The sequence below is a fragment of the Astyanax mexicanus genome, chromosome 2 (assembly GCF_023375975.1).
Source record: "Astyanax mexicanus isolate ESR-SI-001 chromosome 2, AstMex3_surface, whole genome shotgun sequence".
Classification (NCBI taxonomy): domain Eukaryota; kingdom Metazoa; phylum Chordata; class Actinopteri; order Characiformes; family Acestrorhamphidae; genus Astyanax; species Astyanax mexicanus.
The window spans coordinates 54396646-54423781 of record NC_064409.1 but is presented as its reverse complement, the minus strand read 5'-3'; the positions used below and the strand labels follow the sequence as shown (position 1 = coordinate 54423781).

General features: G+C 37.9%; 3 protein-coding genes across 6 annotated transcripts; all 3 read right to left on the bottom strand.

The window, feature by feature from the left end:
- Positions 1-102: 102 nt before the first annotated feature.
- Positions 103-10735, bottom strand: agbl2 (AGBL carboxypeptidase 2). Its single transcript, XM_007246579.4, has 24 exons — positions 10322-10735; positions 10026-10092; positions 9652-9795; positions 8858-9043; positions 8601-8708; positions 8325-8475; positions 7604-7837; positions 7112-7517; positions 5789-5931; positions 5538-5697; positions 5315-5441; positions 4949-5049; positions 4752-4864; positions 4434-4500; positions 4214-4327; positions 4042-4125; positions 3815-3925; positions 3404-3482; positions 3029-3196; positions 2506-2539; positions 2186-2397; positions 1406-1514; positions 1173-1293; positions 103-1007 (listed from the first exon to the last, which is right to left on the bottom strand). Exons 1-23 carry the CDS (start codon positions 10325-10327, stop codon positions 1179-1181), a joined length of 3039 nt encoding a protein of 1012 aa, XP_007246641.3. The 5' UTR covers positions 10328-10735; the 3' UTR covers positions 103-1007; positions 1173-1178.
- A 2307-nt stretch (positions 10736-13042) lies between these two features.
- On the bottom strand, positions 13043-22976 carry fnbp4 (formin binding protein 4). 3 transcript variants are annotated; one of them, XM_049474579.1, is made up of 17 exons: positions 22801-22976; positions 20356-20430; positions 20082-20209; positions 19747-19912; positions 19359-19509; positions 19083-19189; positions 18639-18967; positions 18268-18469; positions 18015-18112; positions 17759-17863; positions 17311-17444; positions 16314-16480; positions 15922-16148; positions 15704-15839; positions 15426-15616; positions 15041-15198; positions 13043-14554 (listed from the first exon to the last, which is right to left on the bottom strand). In XM_049474579.1, the coding sequence occupies exons 1-17, from the start codon at positions 22916-22918 to the stop codon at positions 14461-14463; spliced, it is 2586 nt and encodes an 861-aa protein (XP_049330536.1). In that variant the 5' UTR covers positions 22919-22976; the 3' UTR covers positions 13043-14460. The 3 variants fall into 3 exon arrangements, with proteins under 3 accessions (XP_049330536.1, XP_049330537.1, XP_049330538.1); XM_049474580.1 differs by having other exon boundaries at positions 15922-16145; XM_049474581.1 differs by lacking the exon at positions 22801-22976 and adding an exon at positions 22456-22584.
- A 2173-nt stretch (positions 22977-25149) lies between these two features.
- Positions 25150-26663, bottom strand: lrrc10 (leucine rich repeat containing 10). Of its 2 annotated transcripts, none has more exons than XM_015605116.3 (2): positions 26491-26663; positions 25150-26237 (listed from the first exon to the last, which is right to left on the bottom strand). In XM_015605116.3, exon 2 carries the CDS (start codon positions 26162-26164, stop codon positions 25352-25354), a length of 813 nt encoding a protein of 270 aa, XP_015460602.3. In that variant the 5' UTR covers positions 26165-26237; positions 26491-26663; the 3' UTR covers positions 25150-25351. The 2 variants fall into 2 exon arrangements, with proteins under 2 accessions (XP_015460602.3, XP_007246648.3); XM_007246586.4 differs by having other exon boundaries at positions 25150-26188; positions 26491-26660.
- Between the last annotated feature and the right edge of the window lie 473 nt (positions 26664-27136).

Genomic DNA, 27136 nt, shown 5'->3' with positions numbered 1-27136 from the left:
AAATAATGGAAGATGGAAAGGTTGCATCTAATGTTTTAAGTATATTAAGCATAAATACATTTCTTCACAATATGTTCTGTCCATTATGAGAAAACACAGCAGTCACGTCACATCAGTGTTTTTTATTAAAATAGCTGAAAAATACATAATTGTCTCAAAAAGATGGTAAAATATGAAACCTGTCTACAGCTGAACAAAGACACAATAGATGTTTCTGTACTTCATGGCCTACATTCATAACCTGGCCTGCATCATTTTTGTGTATGTTCCTTTTTTAGGTTAAGTTTGTTTAGATAATTTTAAGACTCTACTTAGTCAATAGTAAACACTGAGCAAATTCGACAAATATCAAATCGGTTGTGTTTAACTAGTAACAACTAGTTATATTTGCCAATATATGATATCTTTGTGTTATCAGAAATTATGTAAGCAGTGAAAGTGATTACCTGTCATCTGTCTCAAAGCAGTATTGGATGCTTTTGGTTTAGTCACAGCTTAGGGTATGTGTTAATATTTAATAGATACTAGCTACTGTATACATACTTATTTGTGTGGTTCAACCCATTTTTAATTTAGTTATGCATAAATCTGAAACAACTAGCTGACATGTAAACTTGCGCACAGCTGGTGCAACCAGCCCCTGGAGAGAAGAAGTACCAATTGTGAAACTTAATTTAGAGCCCTACTTATGTTTTCCTTGACTTTAGAAACAAGCACAGGTCCTAGACCATTACGTGTACTCTGAGATGTTTTAGAAACACTCCTTTTGCTTTACCAGCCATGACATGCTGTACTATTGAAGTATTCCTGACATGTGTGTTTTTGCCTAGAGGTAATGATAAACATGCATACACCAAGACGCTCTTTCCTAGAATATCGCTGATTTGAACCTTCTGCAGACCTTCTGAATCCATCGTTTCTTTGTTGTGTTCTGCGCCTGCTCCTTATGCGGTGTTAGCCTTTTCCAGTAGTATATTTCCGAAGTCTCTGTACAGCATGCTTCCTCTCTGTAAACAGGTACAAAACAGAGTTCTTGCATTACTCTTTGCCTTAGCCTAAGATATAAGAAGAAACTAATCCCCTTAAACTGGAATGACTACTTTTGCACTGGTCTTTATAAGGTGCTAACTCAAAATAAAATAAAATAAAAGCAAAGGATATAAATCATATACCTGCCTTCACTCTGCTGGCCCAGGTAAAGCTGCATCTCCCCAGGGTGCCGACTGCCTTGCACTCCCTTCTGGCAACTTGCCCAGTCTGAGACCTCCTAGTCCAGCCTGGTCACCTGAGGGCCTGTCATGACAATAGTTGTGAGGCATTCCAGTATACAGCATTCTGGTTTAAAACGCTACGAAAATAAGAACCATGTATAATTTTAAAAAAAAGGAAAAAAGCTGAAATAAACCTCTTGTTAATTCTTCTTAGATTAGGTAAAAAGGAGACGTCATTTTTCTCTTGCTTACTGAGCTGCTCTGCTTCATTCGACTGCATAGAGTCCGGCACAATTACAGGAGCTAAGACAAGAAAGAAAGAAAAAAATAATAATAAATTCTAGTTTCTACACTTGACACATATTAGAGCCCCACAGGACCAACACAAAGTAGGTATTCTTTGGACACTGATGTGTGTGGTGTGTTAGTGTGTGTTCTGGTATATGAATAAATCTGACACAGCAATACTGCTGGAGGATTACCTGCACAAACTGTGCAGCAACAAATGAGCTTCTGACTTTACATCTACAAGATGGACCAATTAGGTAGGAGTGTCTAACAGAATGGACACCATGTTCAAAAACTCCAGCAGCACTGCTATATCGAATCCTCAATCACACCGGAACAACTCACACTAATACACCAGCACCACCCTGTGGAGTCCAGACCAGTGAAGGACATTGTGAAAGAAGGATAATAAAGTTTGCACAGACACAGAAGGACCACATTCTGTAATTATAAAACTACTAAGTGGTTCTATATGATCATTGCAGCTTATATGATGTGCAGTAACAAAGAGGCTGTTTTAATGTTGTGACTGATGTACATAATGTATATAACAAGCACCCTATTTACAGTCTGTGACCTAATTTTATATGGTGTACCAGAAACCAGGTGCATTTAGACAGAACTTAGACAGACTTCCTTGACCAAATAATCTCTCCAGTTCTTATGTCAACACAAATCTTACTTACCTAGTGTGTTTCTTTTACGAATAGTCTTTAGGCTGCCGATAGTGTCCTGTATTTCCGGGGCGAAGTATTTGAATGAAATACTTTCTTGTGCAAGCTTCTGCTGGTTGTCAGTGCGGGTTGGATATAAGTCAGCTGAGGTGCAGGGCTCCAGGCCTCTGGCAGGAACAAATTCTTGAATAACCCTGAACTGCCTTTGATCATTAAGTACAGCTCTACACAATATGACAGGGATGAAGAACAGATCAGAGCTGAATACAGAACATTACCTTCCAGACACCACTATGAAAAACATACATAAGTGATGTTAATGGAGTACTAACCTACGGAGTGAGATGTTTGATACAGAGCACCTCCCTGTAAAAAATATAGATACAAAACTTAACTGTTGTTTATCCTATAAAGAACAGTAGATTTCATAATTTACTTTAAGTAAAAGAATATATGTAGACTCAATTTACACTTTGTGCATCTTCCATATCAGGATTACGCCTGGGTAAGGCCAAGCCACATAAAAATGCAATTGTATCCACACTCAGCATGCCGTTAAAACAGACACAAATGATATCTGGCTGATTTGATCTGCATATTATAGCAGTATAAACATATCAGTCTCTCCAGGAGTGTTCAACAAACACTAGTAACAATTGCTGCACAATGAGTGAAATTGCATATGCAGTCCCACACAGCAACAGTATTTCAGTCTTATTCAGACTAATTCGTGATTCATTTGACAACCAATTATAAATGCCAGTGGCTAAAATCTTATCAGGATACAATCCAAATACAAGTCTCATGAAGTGCCCAGGTATAAACAGGATCATAGTGCTAAAACAAAGAATGCACCTCTTATTCCATCTTGTGCTCTGAAGCCTGAGTCGAAGAGCAGAGAGTACTGCTGGATTGGCACAGAAGAGAAGCTGTGTCGGATTGTAGTGATAGACAGAGGTTGCCGCTGTTTTTGTCTCTGGGATTGACGCAGGGCATAAGGACACATTTTTCTTCCAGTTTCATCTATTAAAGCAGAAAAGTTTACCTAAGCCATGTTTAATTTGACAAGTTCACAAGCTGTACACTTCATAAAAGGACATTAAAATTCAAAACTCTTTTTCAAGTATATTAATTGATAATTATTTACATTTTCTTTTGTTGGCACAAAAGTTGCATTAAAAAAAGTTTAAAGCACGTCCGACAGATTATTAATCCTCTACAAACATTTACCTGTAGCAGGACGTCGACAGGGGTCTGTCAAGCCTCCACCGTGCAGACAGGCTGCACTAACAGCCTCCAAATATGGACTCTGAATGAAATATAATCAAGTTTTTAATACAAGCTTAAAATCTAAACTACGAAATACATAAAAGATATGTTGCTGCCATCAAGTTCTAAATTAGTTTTTCATGAAATAGGAAAATGTCTCACTTTCAACAACTAATGAGTGTTCTATGCTTTATTGTGAATAAAATATGGGTCTATAAGATTTTCATTTTTTTTTTTTTTTACACTTTTACAATGCTACAACCGGGAGTTGAAAATACTTAAAGGGTTTACTTGGTTTCTCTAATAACGTATTTTGGATGATTTTACTTTTATTTTATTTTTGCTTAGTACTTTTGCCACTCATTACCATACCTTATCTGGCTTTTGCTCCCAAAAAGTTGCAGGGCCAACAATACCAATGCGTGTGGTAGGATGTGGGACCCAGGACCTTCCAGATTGATTAACTCTCACTACTAACTGTGTCTGAATACAGAAATGTTTACTATAAAGATGTTTACATGCTAATATGTTTGGCATGATTACTTGTTCATGATTTAATATTTAGTTCATATTTGATATTTAGTATATGAATAAATTACCTTTTGGCTTTTGTCCATCGTGTCTTTCCCTGTTTTCTCTTGGATCCTGACTTTCAACATACCTTCATTTGATGGTAAATGATCCTGCCAAGTACAGATTCTCAGTACTGATGCAAAAGTGGGAGTGGAGGTGCTTATGGTGCTTTGAACATGTTGGACAAACAGGGCTTACTGTGTTTTTGATGTTTTTGTGAAGGATCTTGGATACTGCACTCTGTTCTTGCTGTTGTCGCAATCTATTCCTTTCTTTTCTGCTCCGCAAATGCTTCTTCTTCACTTTCACATTCTACACAGTAAAATATAGCATAAACACAACAAGACCTGCATGTATAAATTCAATGACACTTTAAATCTTATAACAAATATTTCATCAATTTAGTCGTATACTGCACCTGATCTGCACAGTTTATAAGATGAGCAGGCAGGCCATCGGATTCTGTGCTGTTTGATCCACTTGTGCTATAATAAGTCAACAACAGTGTTTCATTTTAGATTAATTATTAGATTGTTTTCAATTAGCACAAATTCCTCCAAAAATTGAGTCAGCTTAAATGCCCTTTTAAACTACAATCTATAGCATACCATAATCCCAAGCTTTACAATTTCCAATTTTGCAGTTTTCTGACTAAAGTCTTGTTCTAGTTGTATGATACATATGCTTTTGTGTTATATGCTAATAATTATTTGGACATTTATTTATTTATTTTTACCTTGACTCAAGGTCTACATCAAAAAGACCCTCCAGGGAGTCTACATCTCTACCCAACTTCTGTCTGATCTGTTGCCTCAGCAAAGCCTCTAACTCTGCTAGACAGTGTTCAGCCTGGGGAACAATCAGAGACAAATGATTAAGTTATAAAGAAGATCATATTGTTTACAACACAGTAAAGAGTAGGAAATGGAAAACCTTGGTCTGGTCTGGGTCACAAAAGTCCAGTAAGGTGTCACAAAAATGGTAACCCATTGACTTTAGGTCTCCCATGGAGAAATGAGTTCCCTTTCTGGACCCTGTGAATAAAAAGAAACTTGAATAATAATTGATAACAGATCTATATGGCAAGATCTAGCAATCCAGACATAATCAATCACAGTACAATGTACTGTTTTCCTAGTCTAAAACGCCTGAATTAACCAAGTTGTGTTGTACTGAACAGTTCAAATTTCCTCCATGACTAGAACTGAACTTCAGGACTTTAATAAGCTCATCATTAATAGAAAAGAACTGGTTATAACATTTCGAAAGTATGCACAAGATATCCCCATAAGTCTTTACCTAGTGTGGATCCTCCAAAGGTGGACTCCATAGTGTAGCTGTTTCTAATGCCAAGCCTCCACATCACAATACGACCAGTGCCTTCTTTGCTTCTCTGCATTCGAAACTTGCAGCTCCTGAAAGAAAACTAGAACACACAAGTAAGGATTAATTTAGTTGTATTAACCAGCAATCAATCCAATCAAACTGAAAGTTTGGTCTAATCCAAACCAATCTCTCTCACCTTGTCTTGGGCATTCTTGCTCATCATCAAAGGAAAAATTCTCTCCTGAAGTTGTAGTGAAGCATCTTTATGATCATTACAACCATACATGAACACATTGTTCTTTCTGCTATGCCCATGAAAGTCACAATAAAGCACCACCTCTCTCTCAGCAACCAACCTAAAGAGAGGCAATGTACATGAGTACACCTAATTGTTTATCATAATATTTTGAGACACACAGTGATAAAAGCATGAGCTGCTGTACTTACTTTTTTACCATGTTGCGTGTGTACCACACACAGGGGAAAGAGTCCCGTAGTAGAGTGCGATAGTTCCGGTTCAGATCACATCCAGCAAGTGAGCAGCGGTAATTTCCAACCACCACTCCATCAGGGTTCAACATTGGCACTACCTACAAAAGTGTAAACAACAGCAGAAATAGTTTTAAAAAATCTAATCAATATGATTTATCACTGACCCCAGATTCTATTACTGTAGATAGAATAGCCAAAAATACGTTTTTTTTTTTTTTTTTAAAGAGAACACTGGGAACAAACAAGCATCCACCGCAATTAGTCTAATGTGGCAGTTTTTTAAGCAAATGGCAATGTAAAAAAAGCAAACACACGAATAAAACAAAAAAGAAAAAGTGATGTGTACAGTACCTGTCAAAAGTTGGACACACCTTTTCATTCAATGTTATTCTCTATTTCTTTATTTGAATTAGTTTCCACATTGTAGCCTAATGCACTGCCTGGCCAAAAAAAAAGTGTTGCCACCTGGATTTATCAAAGTAAATAATCTGGGTTGCTGCAGTTATACTGAATATAGACCAGGTTATTGCATCAATGGATTATCAGGGTACTACATTTTTGCTGTTTTTAGCAAAAGAAAAATTCACACTGTTCTTATTTTTCATTATATATCTACTAGAGACAGATTATATCTGTCCAGTATCATTTATTTTATTTCAGTCCTGGACATATGTAGATATATGGACATTATTAGTAATGATAATTACACTTTTAGTATCATGACATTCAGATAATCAACTTTTACTACAAATTCGTCAATTGTTTTGTATTTTTTTATCTTAGGTATGCAATAATAAAAAATGTATACTGTATGCAATAATAAAATGTAAATTTTCAATTATTTGAAGTAGTGTATTCTTGAAACATTTTCTTTTTAATTCAGTGTTCTGTCATATCCCCAAGTGTACTGTTATCTCGAAAATAGCATGAAATATTGTGAAATTATTTTAGGGCCATATCGCCCACCCCTAATTTTTACACATGGATTGGCCACCACAGAGTTCAGACCTTAGCCCCATTGAGAATCTTGGATGTGCTGGAGAAGGCTTTGTGCAGCGGTCAGACTCTACCATCATCTACCATCATAATGTTGATATGACCTCAAATCAACATTATGATTAATTAAACAATTCACATTACATGCTTAGGGGTTCTGAATGCTTGTTTTAGTTACATTTCAGTTCACTGCCCAGCACTATGATAAGAAATTGAAAAAGGTTTTCTGTTTTCCAAATGTTGTACAATGTTGTACTCAGATCTCTGAACTTCTCTACTTACCTTAAAGACAAAGGTTTCCCTCAGTAGCCGTGCATCAAGTGAGTCACCAAGCAAAAAATCCAGAAAGCCCTGCATCATCCATGATCCATTAGTCTCCCCTGGATGCACTCGCGCAGTCACTACCACTGCCTGCTTGTTCCTTCGCTCTTTCCAAGTGGCACCGGGTGCTGTGATAGTCAACACATACACAGCATTTCCTGCCAGACTGCGGCACAGCACTCGCACTTTACAGTAAGCTGCCCGGACAGAGTCAGAAATGACACCTCGCAGGTAGTGCTGGAGATCTGAGTAGGTGTATGGGTAGCAGTGGGCCAAATAGCAGGTGTCATTTTCATAAGGGAACTGCATTGTCCAAGTGAGTGAGTAGAGTGCTGTTCCCTCATTTTCACAAAGATTCCGATAGTACCTTTTAAAAACACATGACATTAGAGTGTCATCGGGTATGTACATGTTACTTGCTCTACACAGAGTCCAGCAACTATCTAAACTCACCGAATGTTGCTGCCATCACGGCACCAACCTTCTCCCTTCAGCCAGGCAGCAAGCTCAGAGTACAGCAGTGGTCGCATACCAGCTTCATACAGGCTGCTGGATTTCATCAGATTGATGATAGTGAAGCGATAGGTGACCCCTGCCTTCATGTTCCTCACACGGAAGTAGAACCATTGTGTGTGCTTTGTGGTGTACATGTCATGCCGCAGAGTAAGCTCATAGTCATAAAGGCCTCTATAAGAGAAATAAGCACATATTACTGCTCATTCTTTCCATACACATTAGAATTACATTTTCAAAATGAAGCTATTCTTGTAGGTTCAGTTCCATCTAATAATAGGTCTCTCTAAGGAGGGGAGGTGTCAACAAAGTTGTTCTTTGAACTCATTCATCAAGTTTCAGCTTTTAAAGACCTTCTGCAAAAACAGGGTGAGATTTAGTCCGTACACAGGCACCATGATTAGCTTTACTAGAAATTCTATTAATAGTCTATCAACAGTTGTAGGTCTTCTCATTATGATGTCTCTGGTTTACATTTTGCTAGATCTAAACATAATTGTGTCTTTTCAGATCTCAGAGAAAGTAATAGCTACATAAAATATAATTATGTAGTATATGAGACACTCTCCAGTTGTAATGATTCCTGACTGGAACTTTTTTATGTTCCTAACTTAGTTAGTGATGCATCAATGAAATGCTGTGGGAAATATTCTCCACTCACACTTGAACTGCTTTTTGAAGATTACCACTCTCAAACCGGGACTCAAAGGACAGGGAAGATGTTTCTTGATTGTTGGTACAAGATGCTGAATTTCTTTTAGGCTCTCTGCCACCACCAACACGAGATCGGGTGAAGCAGGGGGCCTTTGCAGCTTAACACAGAAATGAAAAACAAGCACTAAGGGACAATCTTATAAATAGTGTTATAAATAGTAATTTCAAATGACTTATAAAAATAAATAACATGGTATCTTAAAATGGAAATGCTGGTTCTTGCCAGAGTCTATGCAATAGACAGTGTTTCCTCTTTCTTTTCCAGTTGGCATGGGGGTACGCTCAAAGCCTGTTTGTTGGTAAAATGGCTCTGGTTCAGGAGGGTCCCATTCTGTGAACAATATGTAAGTGGGCAATAAATTAATAAAGGAAGTACTCAATTTTAACATCTTGCTTAGTAATGCACAAGTAAAAAAAATCATTGATTTTTGCATTTGTGTAGGATAAAAAAAAAATTGTGAACCAGCAAAGAACTGATACCTATGTGACGGATTTTGTCACAGATGACTTTGCATTCAACAGGCCAGCGAACGCCCTGAAAGGGACTGGAGGTAGACGGGATGGTAAAAAGGTCAAGAGGTTCCTTCAAGCGGGGGATAGGCCGCCCTCCTTGAAAGTCTATTAGCAGCTGCTTTGTCCTGAGATATTTCTCCGCATTGAAAGAGACTTCAAAGTAAATACAACAGAAATATAAATATAAATACAAGAAATAGAAATACAAACCAAAACACACACATATACTGTAAACATGAAAGGAAATTTGAGAGGACATCTTAGTACTTAGCTAGTGAATTAACTGTGTAATCGAGAGGCTGTCTACATTTACTTCTCTAGCTTATCTTCCGCTAAACAATCCCCTGTTGTAAGTGTCTGCATTTTTTATGAAGGCAGTCTGTTTTAATTGGAAATGTGTTAAGTAACACAAATGTGGTGTAAACCATGGCCAGTTAACAACAACAACAACAACAACGACTAAGTGTTCAAAATAGAACTTTACAGAAGATAAAACAAGTATTAGTAATTCTTAACAAATAAAATGTAAAGAAAATATCGGAAAAATATGGACAACTGTACAAATTGATATAAATTACATACAGTATAAACAATTATTTTGTTATTCCTAATACACAAAGAACTTTAAGATTTACTGAATTATTTTTTACACATCAAAGTGTTTAGTTAACCTTATATAACTTTATTTAAGTTGATCAAAATACAATGTTCTGTGAAAAAGGCAGTAAACCAACTGCACTGGAGTGTGCGATAAAGCTTACACTGTCCCTGATGAGCTTCTGATTCCTCCTCCTCCAAGTCTGTGCTGTTGGATGGTGAATGGATGCCATCTGTTGCCAAAGAGTTATGAGTGCCATCCCATGTCCTACCGACTGACACTTTTCTCTGAGATGAAGATCTCTGACCTTAAGATCAAATAAATATTTAAACAAGCCATTATAATCCTATTGCAAAGCAAACTGTAAGCTAACTGTAACACAACACACTGTAAATTACACTGTAACAAAAACCTCTTTCTCATCAGTATCTTTACAAATGTCTGTGGGCTGTTTAAGAGAGACTTTAAAACACTTTGCCAATAAACTGTTACTAAAACAATTATTTTAGCAGATGGTGCAAAAAGCTATAGTCCTACCAGCAAAAAGTCCATAATGCTTTAGGTGCTGCAGAATGAGACTCTCGTAGGGGTCATCTATGGTCTTCTTTTTTTTAAACATTGAAAATGTAGTTAAAGAAAACAAAATCATGAAGTTAATTAATACAAAAGGAAGAAGATAGCTAGCTAGCTAACAAGCCACAAACATTAAACAGAAATAGTTATCTAACTAGTTATATAACAAAACACAAACTTTAATATAATGGGAGAATTGACATATAAAATTACATTTAAGCACATGTGTGTATTTTAAGAACAAGAGTTATTTTACTCACCTGCATTTCATTTCACTACTTCCAGACATGAGCCTTAGAACGATGAACAATTCTTCCTTATTCAGTTCTAGTTAACAAGTTATTTTAGTTTAGCAAATGAACGTCAATGTTAGTTAGGTCACGTTAATTTACAGAGCAGTTGACGCGAGCTAAGCTAGCTAACGCTAACTAATCTAAAGCTCACTGACTAACTATTCCCACAGTTTTCAGGACCTGTCCCAGGTGTGCTGCTCACACTGCACACAGCCAGCCAGCGACCCGCTTAAACACACAAACACACCTAAACTCTAGCTTACTATAAACTACAGGCTGCACTGTTTAAACATTATTTTAATTTTAGCTTGGTAGCAAACAGCGGAACCTGAGCGAACTACAGTCTTTTTCATAAATCTTCTCGTAGTTGCTAAGCAACTTGCGTAACGTGTAGCGTAGTTGCCATGGCTTCCCAGAGCGCGTTTCGTGAATCACTTGTAAACAGAGCAGAAATGGCTCTGTCGTGTTTTCAACTAAATGCAAAGCATAAAAGCAGCTCGGGCCAGACTAAGTTAAGGCCAAACTAGTTGCATATGCTTTTACATGTTTCCTGAAATACAGCTCTGGAAAAAAGTAATAGACCACTTACAAATGATGAGATTCTATGATTTTACCAAATTGAAAACCTCTAAAATACAATCAAGAGGAAGATGGATGATCACAAGCCATCAAATCAAACTGAACTGCTTGGATTTTTGCACCAGGAGTGACATAAATGTATCCAAAAGCAATGTGTAAGACTGGTGGAGGGGAACACGCCAAGATGCATGAAAAATGTAATTAAAAACCAGGGTTATTCCACCAAATATTGATTTCTGAACTCTTAAAAATGAACTTGTTTTTTTTTTTTTTTTTTGCATTATTTGAGGTCTGAAAGCTCTGCATCGTTTTTGTTATTTCAGCCATTTCTTATTTTCTGCAAATAAATGCTCTAAATGATAATATTTTTGGGGGAATTTGGGAGAAATGTTGTCCGTATTTTATAGAATGAAACAACAATGTTAATTTTACTCAAACATATACCTATAAATAGAAAATCAGAGAAACTGATTCAGAAACTGAACTTAAGTCTCTTTTTTTCCGAGCTGTATATCAAGTATAACATCAGCTTGGGCCAGACAAATTCCACATGCTAACAGGAGACTAGAAAGCAGCTTCCAGGACAGGGATTAGGCCTAGTTTTAAACTACAGAGATTTTCTGTTGAAAGGTAAACATAGTCTTACCTAGATGTTGGGGTGTAGTAAAACATGATAACGAATACAAACCTTTGTCAAATAGCCCTACTCTATCCACCCTGGCATTCTGTAATACAGTGCTTTAAACTGATGCTCCCCACAGACTTACAATACTAGTGACAGGGGAGTAGTGCTGCCCATGCAAAGAAATTCCAATTTATACACCATTAAACAAGCACAAAATAGCTCCACACTTCATTGGTAAAATTCAGAGGGCCCTGATATTTAAAACGAGCCACTAAGAACTTTGAAAGTACATAGGTAGTTTATTAAAAAAAACACTGTTTGTACACACAGTACCTTGCTCTGTATTCTAAAACTAGGCCTTAGTCCTGTCTTGAAAGCTACACCCCTAGTCTTTTCCTACAATGTGGAATTTGTCTGGCTCAAGCTCATTTTATACTTTATATATATTTCAGGAAACACGTGAAAACATTAAACTACACTATACCCATCCTAAATGGAGCTCTTTTCTCGTACTATGAGGAAAACTTAGTCTGGCCTGAGCTGGTTTAATGCTTTATATTTAACTGGAAGCATGACATACTGAGCCATTTCGGCCAAATACACTTCCTTTAGTTTACAGCCATTCACTGAAACCTTTAACATGATCTGTGAACAAGGACCCACTTCAGCTTAATAAAGAAGCAGCACCATACACCACAAGAAATTTTAGTGCACATATCTAACTTGTTTCAAGGTCTCAGCTTGTTTGGCTGTGGCTACAATCAGTTAGGGAAGGCCAAGTGACTCAACTTTCAAAGCGTTACAAAGCTACAGAACTTTTAAATACTGTCCTAACAATAACCAGCCATGCGATTTTCAAAGCAGCTCTCAAGCACTCAAAACTGTAAATAAAGTATGTCCACAAAGTTGGAGAGAGTTACAAGTAAAAGCAAGCTATGTTTCTAATGTAATTTGAAATGGGCAATTAACAAGAATGGTAGAATTTGAGGTCTGGAAAAAAACAACGTTGCTAGGACTACAGACCAGAGATGTATAGTAATGAAGTAAATCTACTTAAGTTCTACTTACTGTACTTAAGTACTAACATGCTGTATCTGTACTCCACTGGAGTATATAATTTTTTTCTATTTTCACTTTTACTCCACTACTGAAAGTCTAATACTTTGAATCCGATATATTTATGCGCTGCATCATTGATACAATTATAAAAATGTTACAAATCAATTCAAACCCACATTATCACTGCCAGAGTACAGTCACTCATCACGGAGTGAATCAAGTAGTCAAGTTGTCTTATAAGAAGAAACTATGCTGCTCCTGTTTTGCCTCTTTCCACTGATTTCTATAATTACATATCAATTTAATTTTTTTTACGTTTAGTACTCGAGTACACTTTAGAAGAAACTACTCAATACTTTTTTGGAATATTTTACTACTTCCACTTAAATGTGGTTCTTAAAGTCACTTGTGCTTATACTCAAGTCTGGGTGTTTAGTACTTTACACATTTTTATTTGCTCTTATGCATGGGTCCACTTCGTCAAGACAAGCTGCTCAAGAGGGTGTGAAAATTGGCATTTGGTGAAAACATGATTGACCTACAGCTGCAAATATTTTGAAATGTTTGTGGTGACCTTTCTTTTTCCAAAAAATATTTGAATTACCTTGATATTTTACAATGGAAATCTTAAGCTTGACCTCAGCTTTACATAAAAACAGTGAAGATGCAACAAGTGAATTTAGTCCCTTGAAAACAAAAGACAAAACTACAAAAAACATTGTATTATGTCCGTGATGTCACTGATATTAAAGCTTACTTTCCTAAAGGGCAATGTATCCCAGGATGACAGGTTGACTTTTGCAACAGAGAATGGGAGGAAATCCCACAAACAAGGCCCGAAAGACTCTTAGCTGATTCTTAAACAGGTCTAAAATACAGGTTGAATTTTTTTTTATTAAGTATTTACAACATTGGAAAATTCACTGACCCCATAACCCTCCCACCCTATCAAGTATACAATTACACAGAACACACTCCAGTGAGAGATGTACAAGTGCCAGAGAAAAACAGACTGTTGCGAAGGTTTGAGGAAAACTGGAGCAATTGGCACACGTCTCCATGAAGGCTTACAAAGATGTAGCTTGTCCACTTGAGAGGCAAAATTCAGAGTGGAATTTAGCCAAAATCGTTCTTGTCCTTATCTGCTCAAATGTGTGCACAATGTCTGACCACTGGAGTGAGCAGGCCATAGTTTTATATAGTCCACATTCATTCCGAAAGGAACTGCTATAGAAAAAAAAAAAAAAAAAACTCCAAATCTCAGTTAAAAGTTAGTCAGTAGTATGAACTACTGCAAATACCAAACTGCTTAAAATTATTTAATTATGGGGACTGCATGTCATAGAATTGTAAGTGTCCAGAGGGAGCAATCTTTGAATCCAAGGCCCAGAAACCAAGCAACAAACTGAAATCAGATCAATTAGTAATCTTAGAAAGTAAAATCTAACAGAAGAAAGAGGGGGAAAAAGAAAACAAATTGCAATTTTAGGAATGAATATTTGACATGGTGGATTAGAGGGAGGTGTCTGACAGTAGACCATATTAGGGGGAAAAAGAAATACAAATATGTACACATCAGGGCCACTTTACAAATGCCAATAAGCAGAAAGACACCCGCTTACAATAATAAAAAATGTATTGTGAATGATAGGTTTACAAAAAAGTAAATGTGCAATAATATATGCACATCATATATAGTCCATAAAAAAAAAACACAACCACTCATTCAGTTTGATCTAACTCATCCTGCGAGAACAGGGTGATGACAGATACAGTTCAAGACCAAGTCCACTCCAGAGAGAAGTGTCCGATTTGACCATGTGCAAATTGTTTAGTACAGCTGTTATGAACTCTGCATCATTTTCCTCTTCTTCAGCAGCCTTTCCCTCCAGTCGTCCGGCAGTGCTTCAAAGTTGGCATTCTTTCCTGCCTTCCCTCTGCAAATAGAGAAAAAAAAAAAAAATAAATAAATTATATATACATATAAAATTTTGTTAGTGAAACCTTTTAATTAAATAACACCAGAGGTGGTCACGGAGTCAAGGGGGGTGGGTGTATAAAACGAAGAGCATGGAAGAACCAAACACTTCTATCTCCCCAAAAATAAAAAAATTAAGAAAGCTAATATTTATTCAATTTTATCAAATAATTAAACTTTTTTTTGTTTCAACTAGATAAGCTTTTGTGACTTTTAGACGCTGACAAAACTGAATTAAAATGTATTACCATAACATGTTTACTGCTGCTGGCAAAAAAAACCAACAGCAATGGCTTTACTCTGCTTTGGATACATGTGCTCACTGAAGTTCCATCAATGTCCAACGCAAACGGTAAATATAGCTTGGTCTTTGACTTTTCTCTCCTACACTGTGACTCGCTCACTTTAACATGAAACTGATTACAACAGCAAAAATCAAACTTACGAGGAAAGCTGTTGCTGTTTCCACTCTTCAATACGTTTGTTGTTTAGTTGATCTCGATCTTCATCGCTAGAACTTGATTTCTCCTCTTCATCTAGCTCTCTTTGAATGCTCTGCCACTTCTTGACCAAAGATGGCATCTTCGTCTTACTCTTTTTCATCTAAAAAGAAAGTCATGTCCACAATAACTATTTGTTTTGACTTTAAGTTCAAAGTGTGTCACATACATGTCATACAGGTAATATACAATACAAGTAATAGTGATCTAAATATTATCAGCTCAAAACCAGCAAGAAGAGCAAGTTATGCATATTGTTTACAGTTACTAAAATGGTTATGGCCGAAAAAGTAGAGAAAAAAAAAAAAAAGAAACGCCAAAAGGCATTACCTTTTCTTTTTTTAGCTTTTTTGTTTTGTCAACAAGCACTTTGCCAGAAGTTGGTTCACTTGGTGGCTGGGGTATCGGAGGTGGAGGTTGCGAGGGTGGGGCTGGAACTGGTGGAACTAAACTCTCTGATGGCAGAGGGGGCAAAGCTGCTGCAGGCATTCCCCAATACGCAGTTCCAGTCATCAGTGGGGCTGTGGGAACATTGGTCATTATTATTCAAGATGTGGGTACAGGAATGTAGGTTATCCAGTGCATTGATGTAGGCGTCTTTTACTCACCTGAGGTGACAACAGGCTGAGCGTAAAGTATGGCACTGCTCCCAATCATGACAGCTTTGTTTGTCTGTGCTGAACCTGGTGCTTTCCGCTTCTGAGCTTTAGCTGTGGCTGCCTGAGATAGTGCTGCTTCACTGGCCTGGGGAAGACAAGTTTTTAAACCAAAATGCACTGCAATCTAAAATAAGATTTGATGCAGTATATTTGAAAAAAAGGCACACCTTAAATTCTTCTGTTCCAGGAGCAGGTGGCTCTGCATCCTCATCTTCCATCTCTACTTCCTCAATCTCCCCATCGTCACTAAGGGGTGGTGGAGGGGGTGGTGGAGGCGATTCTGGTGGTGGAGGTGGAGGAGGAGGTTGCTCTATAGGTGGAGGGGGAGTCTCTGGAGGAAGTGGAGGTTGATGAACAGACCAGTAGGCCTGGGTTTCTCCAAATGAAGTTCCTGCTGAAACAAGCATGCATTTGTGAGTTGGTCATATTTTTTAATATAGACTACATCAAATCAAACCTGTGAACACAGCCTACAAAGTTTCAAGTTGTTCATCATGGTTCAGTTTCCTGCAATATTGAGTCTATATACCTTTAGAAGTATTTTTTAAGTGATGCCCACCTACTAAACCACTGGAAGCCTCAGGAGGCAAAATATCAGCATTTCCCTGGACAGCTGTAGAGGGCTGAAGAGGCTTGGCGTCTACTCCTCCTTCCTCTACCACATCTGGAAATTCCCACTGAGAGGCACTGCTCCGGTCATTCACGTAGAAGTACCGCCTGTGATCTCTAGAGTTGGAGAAACAAACACACAGCAAGGTCTTACTAACTGTCCTCCAAACTGAGCTCAAGAACATGAGACCCATTGAAACTTAAAGGGATCAGAGGGGTCTCTGATTCCCCATTAAGGGAAAGTTGAGTTGGGCTTCACTTTAAGCCCAGGAAGGAGCCAGATTGGAAGGGGGACACTGGTGAACCCACCTTATTGTCAAAAAAACAACAAAAAAATTACAGCAAATCCTGAAAAGTTTAATGAAGATAAAACAGTCACACCAAATACTCACACAGGAAAAAACACCCACCCGAGATGCCTTCAAGACATCTTCAGCAGAGGGTAACAAACAGCATTCATAAAATCATCAAAAGGTGCATGGAAAAGGAAACAGTAAACAAAATAGATTGGTCTGACCTTCAGGCTCCAAGGGCAAGGCACCGTCTTCGCTTTAACAGATGCTTGTGTGACACGCTGCATCCATGTAGTCACTCAGTGTCACTCATTCTCCCATCATTTTGGGCCAGTCCTGTAAAGTTCAAAGTTCCTGCACGCGCAAGCACCTTCCTAAGAGCTAATGAACCCTTCTGTCTGATTTGGGGGTGACTGGGCTCATCTTTCTGGGGCTCTGTTGCTGTCGGGCTCTTTACAGACGTTACACAATAACTTTGTCTTTATCTCCTCGCATGGTGATAATCCCCCAAAACTACATGAACTGGTCACACATTTGCAGAGCAGCAGAGGCAATGCTGTCAATCGTCACATGAGTAGGATGAGAGTAAACATTTTTTTTGTTCTCTAGGGAGGGGGTGGCGTGATAAAGATGTGAAAGGTAAGGAGCGCGTACCTGTCCCAGTGGCAGGACCAGCCCTTGGGAGTGGCGTTAAGTTCGTAATGTTTTATGTGTTCAGCAGCTTCCTGCAACCTGCGACGAAGATAATTTCCGTTCAAAGCACCCTCTCGCCAATCTGCTATCCGTGTCTATAGCAAAAAAAGAAAAAGAGGAACACATCACATCAAAGTTAGTCACATATGTATTAAATTTACCAGAACAAAACCATTAAAACCAGTTGCTCCTATTTCCTACATGGAATAGTTAACTTTGTTATAATTTATTTTGCTTTTCATGAGTTGAAGTTGTATAGTTGTCAAAAGCAACAGAATACGTAAACAAGGGTCCTTCAGTTACAGCCCTGAATTGGCAGTTTCCAACCAGGTTTAGTGATTTCTCTGCTTAAATACTAAACAATTCTTAACACCAGTCCTACAGGACATATTAGAAAAATGGTTCATACCTCCGTTTGTAGTAAAAGCAACTGAAAGTTAGAGATGGCCTTTTTGTCAATTCCCAAGAACTCCATTTTGCTGGTTAATGTGTTTGCAAGCTCTCCAATCTGAAACTGACCAGAGCATTTAAAAAAATAAAAATAAAAAACAGAAGCAGCTCAATTCTTCTGCAATTTATTAAGCAATAATAAAGCTTATTGTACCTCTCTTCACTTCTACTTTTCACCATCACACTCTATAACAAAGTTTTGTAATAGGCATTACCTTGAGGTCCGGTGTTTCCTCCTCTTGGGTTTTGGGTAAACTCTTGTCCTTTTCCTCTTTTTCTTTGTCCCCCTGCTTCTCAGCAGTTTTGGAATGTGCTGGAAAAAAAGCAACAACAATAAAAATTGTACACTCAAGACCTCCACCAACATTTGAAACAGATGTAATTATTTTTCTTCATAAAGGAAGTATGAAAAAGCATTTACACTTATGCCGATGAAAGCAAATCATTATTTCACATATATTTTCTTACCGATATCTACATTATCTGGTGTGTCCCATCCTGCCTTGTCAGAGCCTCTGCTGTTCGAGTCAGGACTCTGAGCACGAAGAAAAGCAGTTTTCCACTTCGTCTTCTTCAAAAGGCCACTACGGGAGCCCTCCTGACTGGCCTCAGAACAGGGGCTGGAACCACCAGCACTAACATCACCTTCCTCTAGGGCGCGAAGTTCAGCCTGCAGTGACAATTTATTACTACCTTAGCTCGCCATTAAATAGCCGTCAAATGAAGTCAAATAGTGTTCCTTAAACATACTAAAATTAAACTATTTTTTGGTACTAAACAAACTTCTAAATTAAAAAAAAAAAAAAAAAAAAAAAAAAAAAAAAAAAAAAGCATCTTGCCTTTTTTCTCTCTAATGCAAGTTCCAGTTCCATGGTATCCTCCTCTGGCTCGTCTTCGCCTTCAGAGTTCTCAACTGAGTGGTTTCTGCTTTGCTGGTTAGCATTAGAAGGGCTTTCTGCATCACAAACAGCAGGAGAGCCTGAAGGCTGAGCATCTTCCCCTTCATTCTCCTGACCACTGTCAGTTTTCTCCTCTATAGCCAGAATCTTCTTCCTCCATTGCTCCTCCGCCTCCTTCACCTCAGGTGGTATGAGGGGTGCAAGGAGAGAGGCAGCCACCCCTTTTCGCTCTTCCTCATCACTGGTTAAAGCCACCACACTCTCTATTACTTCCTGTATAATGAATTGAAAAATACAAAAGTAAAGCAAACTGTTCAATAAATTCATTATGCATACACTAATGATAAAATAACAGCACAATAACCACAGAGCAAAAAATAAAACATGCCTTCTTTTTTGTTTCCCTTTTAGGTACAGCAGCAGACACTGCAGGAGTCTGTTCAGGATATCCCTCTGCATGGTGGGACATGCCGCTGCCATTGATTGATGAGCTGTGGAATAAGAATGTTTAGTTAAATAAAATAAAAAAATGTTCAGAACACTCCTTAGGATCAAACTTTAATTGTTGATTATTTTAATTAAACAGTTTCTAAAAAGGTTTTTAAAAACTGTATTCTCATTAAATACAGGACAGCCGAAGATCTCTTAGTCAAAGCTTACGTTTCTGTGTACTGCTGCTGAAGACTCTGCATCTGATCTGCCAGATAGTGGGGAAGCTCCCAGGCAACTTCATTAGTCTGGGTGTTCCAATAGTAGTAGCAGCCCGTGTTCTCATCCCACACCTCCTGCCAATCTCCCATCTCAAGACCAGCTTAATTAGAAACAAATATTGCCAAATCAGTTAATTCACCTACATATTTTACAAAAAATAACTGGGTTATAAAAGTTATTATATATGTATACTGGGAAATAAAATCAACAGATCATACAGTCTGTAAAATATAGCAGGTTTGAAGAACTGTAAACACAATAGAACCTGCAAATCACCAAGTACCACATACCCATGCCCTCATTAGAAAAGGCATACCAAAAAAAAAAAAACCCTCACCTCCTGCCAAGGAATACTGTGTATTATACTGAAATTCTTGTGCAGATCCATTCTGAACATGAGCTTGTTGTTCCGTTTTGGGTTCAGGGCGTGGAGGGGTAGGTGCAGGAGCACTGGGCACAGAATCTTCTGCCTGGGCTGGCTGAGTGGTGATTGCATCAATCTCCTGTAACAGAGATTTAAATGAGAAAAGGGCTAGCCAACATAACACAAACCACACCTGTTCCACTATAATTACAGTAAGATAAGAAAAGGCGAAAGCCTCTCGACACAAAAGAATACTACTGAAATACTGTATCAAAAAACAAAGCAGACAATAATATGAGTATACTCACAGCCATGAAACTAGCTAGGGTACTGTCAATATCTGCAGGCCGATTGTGCTTGCCCTTTGTTGTGGAAATGGTTTCAGAAGCATCTTCCTCATCACTGTCCTCGTAGGCACCCAGCAAGGACAAGCCCTCTGCAAAACAAACCTAATGAACTTCACTTCATACTAACACAATGTCTACTGTGATAAAGGAAACATGCACCATATTATTTTAATTATGAATATTTAAATCCCAGTAAGTTTTCACAGTATTAGACTTTAATAGATGCTTCACTTACGGGTTGCCTTTACAGCAGGAGGCTTCATTTCTATGTTTACTTCTCTATGGCTGTCAGCGTTACCCTCTGGCTCCTCTGCATTAAAGAAAACAAATTATCATCATCAATGATGAATATTTATAACAGGATTTATATTTTTTTGCAAAAATAATGGACTTTTGGCACATCTAATACTGGCATTCATCAAAAATACCGAAACTTATTTGTAAATCCATTAACTCTTTAGGTGTATGATAAAGTGTTTCTCAATAAAACTTATAATATAATAAACCACCATTCTTAAACAAGAAACAATTTTGCATGATAAACACACTGTCTTAACAGCATTAATTGTATGAGGTAAGGATTACAACAAGGATACATTTCTTAAGGTGCACCACTTATATACCACTACTGGATAAAGGCGCTGCACAACCAGCCACAGTTAGACCCCAATGTTAGAAGCAAATGTACCAATTTATTCCGCAACTTTTAAACAAAGTTTTAACACAAGACAGAAAGTTCTCCTGAAATAAGCATAGGCATGTCTGAAAATATAAGGGGGGAAAAATAAAACATGCATTTTTAAAAATAGATTTTTCCTTCAATTTCAGAATCCAGTCTATTGATCGAATTAATCATTCCATCAGTTTAGAGAAGACACTTTAGTTAAGATAACAATTTATAACATTGAGGAAACTAATTATTACAAATTAATAACCTTGTTTTTTTTTTTTCTTGGTCATTCACACTTAATCTTTCAGGGATCTCAAAGAAACCTTATTTTATATTTTCCCCTTAATGTTTGCTTACGTAAACTGACATAAAATAACATTGTGTCAAATCCTGTAGATTGCCTAGATATTTACTGCCTCTCTCTAGCAAACTATTTTTACATATATCTGAATAATAAATATTTTTATAATTTCAATATATATATATATATATATATATATATATATATATATATATATATATATATATATATATATATATATACAGGCAGACAGACATGTGTATATATATACATATACACAGCTCTGAAAAGAAAATAAGAAAACATTGTTGTTTTATTCTATAAACTACGGACAAGATTTCATCCAAAATTTCAAATAAAAATAGAGCATTTATTTGCAGAAAATGAGAAATGGCTGAAATAACAAAAAAGATGCAGAGCTTTCAGACCTAAAGTAATGCAAAGAAAACATTTATATTATATTAGATTATATTATATTGTATTATAACGTCTTTAGAGTTCAGAAATCCATATTTGGTGGAATAACCCTGGTTTTAATCACAGTTTTTATGCATCTTGGCATGTTCTTATCCACCAGGCTTACACACTGCTTTTGGGTAAATTTAGGCCACTCCTGGTGCAAAATTTCAAGCAGATCAGCTTGGCTTGATGGCCTGTGATCATCAATCTTCCTCTTGATTATATTCCAGAGTGTTTTTTCAATTTGGTAAAAACAAAGAAACCCGTCATTTTAAGTGGTCTTTTATTTTGTCCAAAGCTGTAACTTATATACATAATGAGACATTTTATGTTATTCATACGACTGTATCCTGTAGTTTTTCAATATCCTTTAGACTGTAATGGTTACGCTAGGCTAGATTTAAATAAATGCATTTTGGGAAATAAATTTAGCCAGCTTTGTGATTTGCTGAAAACCGGATACATTTAAAACCGTCTTTTGTTAGAAACCAGAATCGCTTTCATGCTAACATTAGCCAGCTAATGCTAACTACCTAGCTACCACACAGTTATTCACACAGGTTTTAAGAAGTCGTTTACTGGAAATATTAGGAGTATTTCATGTTTAAGCAGATAAATTTGTTTGTGTCTTATTGTAGCAACTGTAAATTAGTTAACTAACCCTACTTGTTGGTAAGCTGCTTTGACAATCATACGAGAACTAACCTACCATAATGTTAGTAACTGGTATTTAGCCTAGCCTAGCTGTTAGCTAGCTAAAGCTGTCTGTTTAGGGTAAATAAACGTAGGTTACCTATCCTTTTCACTGTAAATGTAGAATATTTTAGTGGTATTAGCTATATAACCTAGCTAATCAAGGTCCTGTCTCGATTATCCAGTTATTTTAGATACCCAAAGCTACTTACTTGCCAAATTATTCTCCGTTCAAAGCCAACGCTGTTAGCTGCGTCTCTCTGTGTAGTCTGGGCAGGGGTGGTTAACCCAGGTCCAGAAGGTAAAAATCCATCCCAGGCTTTGTACCAGTTGCCTCGTACAAACTGCTAAACTGCAGCAAAGTTGCTTAGGCAGTTGGCACTAAACCCTGGGATGGATTTCTACTTTCCGGACCTGGGTTACCCACCTCCGAGTCTGGGTGAGGCCGCATCGCACACAACTCTTTAAATCCAGCTTACTCAGAAACATAGCCAACACGAGGCTGCGTTTACTGGGCCTGTGGAAACGATTCGTATAAATAAATAATGTTTTCTCACCTTCCGACCCAGAACCTAACCCTTCGTCTCTCCCTGCGCCGAGTCCACTGCGAGGTCCGGGCGGAGAAAGCTGTAGAATGGTCCGGCGGCCCGTCCCCGTCCGGGTTTTCTTTCCCATAACTGACAGTGATAATGGAGCCCAGCTAGCGACAAAATGATCGTCAGGCAGGCTGTGTGAAGCCAGCGGCGCTCCACTGACACACGCTTTATATTAAAAGACCCAACCCCAACGTACAGTTTATTTTCTGAAGCCCTTTAATTTTAATAAAGAAGATATAACACACCAATCTATTTTGTTTACTTTAATTGCACCCACCTAACTAACTTGCACGATTACATTTCTCCTAAATGCTCTAGTTAGCCTGCATGCTAACCGCCACAAGACTGGTGAGACACTTCTTAGCTAATTCCTCTTTTCCAAATCGCTTAGTTTTTAGTCTACATAGACAAAATATGGGTACATGTGATTTATTTTATTACTTATTCATCTGTAATTCATTTAATAATACATATTTTTTGCGTGTCGGTGTCGGTGAAAATGTTTTCTTTACTACAAAATAAAAGACCCCTTCTTTCAAAAAAATTGTAACATGTCGTGTGTGTGTGTTCCAGTTGTGATCAGTGCTTCTTTTTTTAAATACATGACACGATGAAACATGTCATCTACAGTGCTTTAAAAATGTTTATACATGTTTACATATATGATGTACTATATATATATATATATATATATATATATATATATATATATATATATATATATATATATATATATACTGTACTTAATATACTATACTGTGATTTGCTTAATTTAAACGAATGTGTTTGTTAAAGTTAAAGTTTGTTTTATATAAAAACATAAATCTGTGAATGGGCAGAAGCCTGTGAGTGGGCGGAAACCTGGGGCTGGGCAGAAGCCTGTGCCAGGGAAAAAAGCCTGTAAATGGGCAAATAAGTGTCCAAAAGCCTGTGAATGGGCAGAATCCTGTACTTAGGAAGAAACCGGTACCTTAGGGAGAAACCTGTGCTTCAGCAGAAGCCTGTGAATGGACAGAAGCCTGGGAATGGGCAGAAGCCTGTGCCAGAGCAAAAACTTGTGAAAGGGCAGAAACCCTAGGGCTTCTAGGGAGAAACCTGTACTTCAGCAGAAGCCTGTAAATGAGCAGAAGCCTAGGTATGGGAAGAAGCCTGTGAAAGGGCAGAAGCCTGGGGCTGGGCAGAAGCCTGTGTCTGAGCAAAAACGTGAAAAGACAGAAATCTGTGGCTGTGCCAGAAGCCTTTGAATTGACAGAAGCCTGGGGCTCAACAGAAGGCTGTGAATGGACACAAGCCTGGGACAGGGCAGAAGCCTGTGGCTGGGCAGAAATTGATGAAAGGGCAGAAACCTGGGAAGAAGCATATGCCCAAGCTAAAGCCTATGAATGGGCAGAAACCTGTGAATGGGCAGCAGCCCAGGGCTGGAAAGAAGACTGTGAATGAGCAGAAGAGTATGAATGGGCAGAAGTCTATGCCTGGGCAGAAGCCTGTGTATGGACAAAAGCTTCTGCATGCCACAGCTATTTACCTGCATCCTTGCACTGTTAATGTGATTATTTATATTTGACAACCTGTTGCATTGTTACTCCTTTTGCACAGTAATGTTCTTTGATATTTATTCTACTGCAGATGTTATTTTTTATTCTGTATATTACTGTGTACTGTTACACTGTTACAGTTCAAACCTCCAGAAGGACCAACAAGACCACACACGGCAACCAGCATAACCAGCGTGACCAAAATCAAAAGCAACATTCACAGCATAGGGTATGTTTATGTCAGAATAATCATCTTTTTAACCATAAAGAATACCCGCTTAAACCATCTAACACCCAGCTACCAGCAAACGCTGGCCCTGAGCTAGAATTTTCAAAAGAAATGTACTCTTCAACATATTATTAATATGGTATGGATTCTGACATTTTAAATGGATAAAAAATCTACACGTACAATTCATCATTCACATTATTAAAATAAATTACATACCACAGAGAGACCAATATGAGTGTATGTGTGACCTGTGCAGAGAACCACAGTCTGCAAAACACTTTGCTCTACCACAGACCAGGAGCAGCAAGAATGATGATGAAAGTCTATTAACGGTCTTACATCAAAATGAAGACCCAAATCTGTCACATGAAACATGCATTATTAAGAAGATGAGGTACATTGTAGAAATGTAACAATCCATTATTGTAATAAATTATCTGGATCAAGAGAATTACAGAGATTTCAGATGAAGGTCTTGGTGATTATTTGTTCCTAAGAATAGAAAGGTAAAGACAGTGTAAGGAAGAGAAACTCAACAACATATTTAGTATTTTTACTTTATTTAATACAGTTAAATCTGCAGTTGTCTCTTGGTGTCATTGTGCTTTTTTATGCTTCCAGACAAAATTTAACAACATTTTAAAATACCAACACTTAAGTGTTACTGTTCAGTGTCTTGCTACATGTAAATTATACTGTGGGATAGTATAAATAAGTATATATTCCACAATTTGTAGTGTTCATATCACTCTGTCTCTGGAAGCTGACATCTCACCTCTAGGGACGCCTCAGTGACTTTTCCTTCAGCTTCATCATCTTCCTCTTCAGAGCAGTCAGCCCAGCGTCCAACCCGTCTCACACCCTCCCCTACTAAGGGTGCATTAACGCAAGGGTTGTGGTCATAAATGACCAGCTTCAGTCCTCTTAGTTGAGTGAGTGCTGGAAATTGCCGAATGCGGTTTCTATCTACATCAATCACTTCCAAATAATGCATTTCTAGAAGCACTGGCGGAAATTCATTCAGCAAGTTTCCTGCCAGCCAAATACTCCGCAGCTCATCCAACCTGACCAACTCACCAGGCAAACTACGAAACTGATTGTATCCCAGATGTAGGGTTTTCAGGTTGGGAAGTTTACACACAACACTTGGAAATGTTATAAAGCAGTTGGTCTCCAACCACAGTGTCTTTAGTTCGGAAAGCTTGGCCAGCTCTTTTGGCAGTTTGTACAGTCTGTTATTCCCGAGGTAGAGGATATTGAGCTGCCGAAGGCTGCAAACAACTGATGGCAGCTCCTCAAAGCAGTTGAAGTCCAGCGCTAGAAGTTGTAGTTTTTGTAGGTTGTGGAGCTCAGGTGGCAGACTGCTCAGGTGGTTATCACTAAGGTAAAGTTTAACAAGTTCTCTAAAGGCACAAGCTCTAATGGGGAAGCGCCGCAGCTGACGACTGCTCAGATCCACAGTACAGTCATGGGGCATCTCCTTCAAGTCCCCCACCAAATACTGCTGACACCGGTCTGATGGAATGAAGGCCACAGCTCCACGAACAACATTTCCCATTATTCCAGTCCAATTTCATGCCCCCTTCATGAGGAGAACAGATATAGAAGTAGGAGAGCTCATTAATAGAAATCTGAAATAGATAATCTTTTGTCATCCATTAGTAATAACTTAATTCAGTTGAGCCAATAACCATAATTAACACAAAAGCTTGGATCTGTGTGTTTCACACAAGCATTGCTCTAAGTCTAAATAAAACACTTGTTCTATTATCGATTTATTGACTGCAAATGGCCTTCGGAACTATCAAGGCACAATGTAAATAAAATTAACTTTTATTAGCATTGCTAATGTCTATTACAAATATTATAAACATCATTACTTACTAAGCAGCTGAAGAGAATCTTTCCTTCATTTAATTCCATTCTATCCCATCCCATTTATTGTTTTTTTTTTTACTCCACACTGGGCTCAGACCTCTGCCTTGCTCAAAGCTTTGCCTGGCTGACTCCTGGAAGTGCCAAAGATGATATCCAGCTTGCCCTCCCTCATTTATGTTGCATGACTTCCCAGGCTCTGGAAGGCGGAGCTGGCCAGTGCCAGTGATAAGAAGTGTCCTGTGATTAAGGAATGTGGAGACAATCTAAGCCCCTCCCATATGTGTGTGCTATCTAGCCCCTAACCCGCAAAATACAAGGATAACTTAAGTGGAGCAACTCAACAATCCTATATCAAAATGCCAGAACAGCCCACAGTGTTTCTTGCATGCCACAACAGCTCAGAGTGTTCAGACTCAGTCAGCCACAACAGTTAATTGTGGTCAGGTTATATATATAAGAGGACAAAAGTGGAATGACAGCAATTTAGAACCAGTATATAAGTTAAATAAATAAATAATGATGTGACATCACACAGGCAATGTCCAAAGGCTACGGTAATCATGCTTTAGAGTCTTCGAAAAGCAATAAGCAAAGAACCCACAGTTTCACTGTGAATAAAGGGCAAGAGTGCAAGCCTAAACTAAACAGCTGT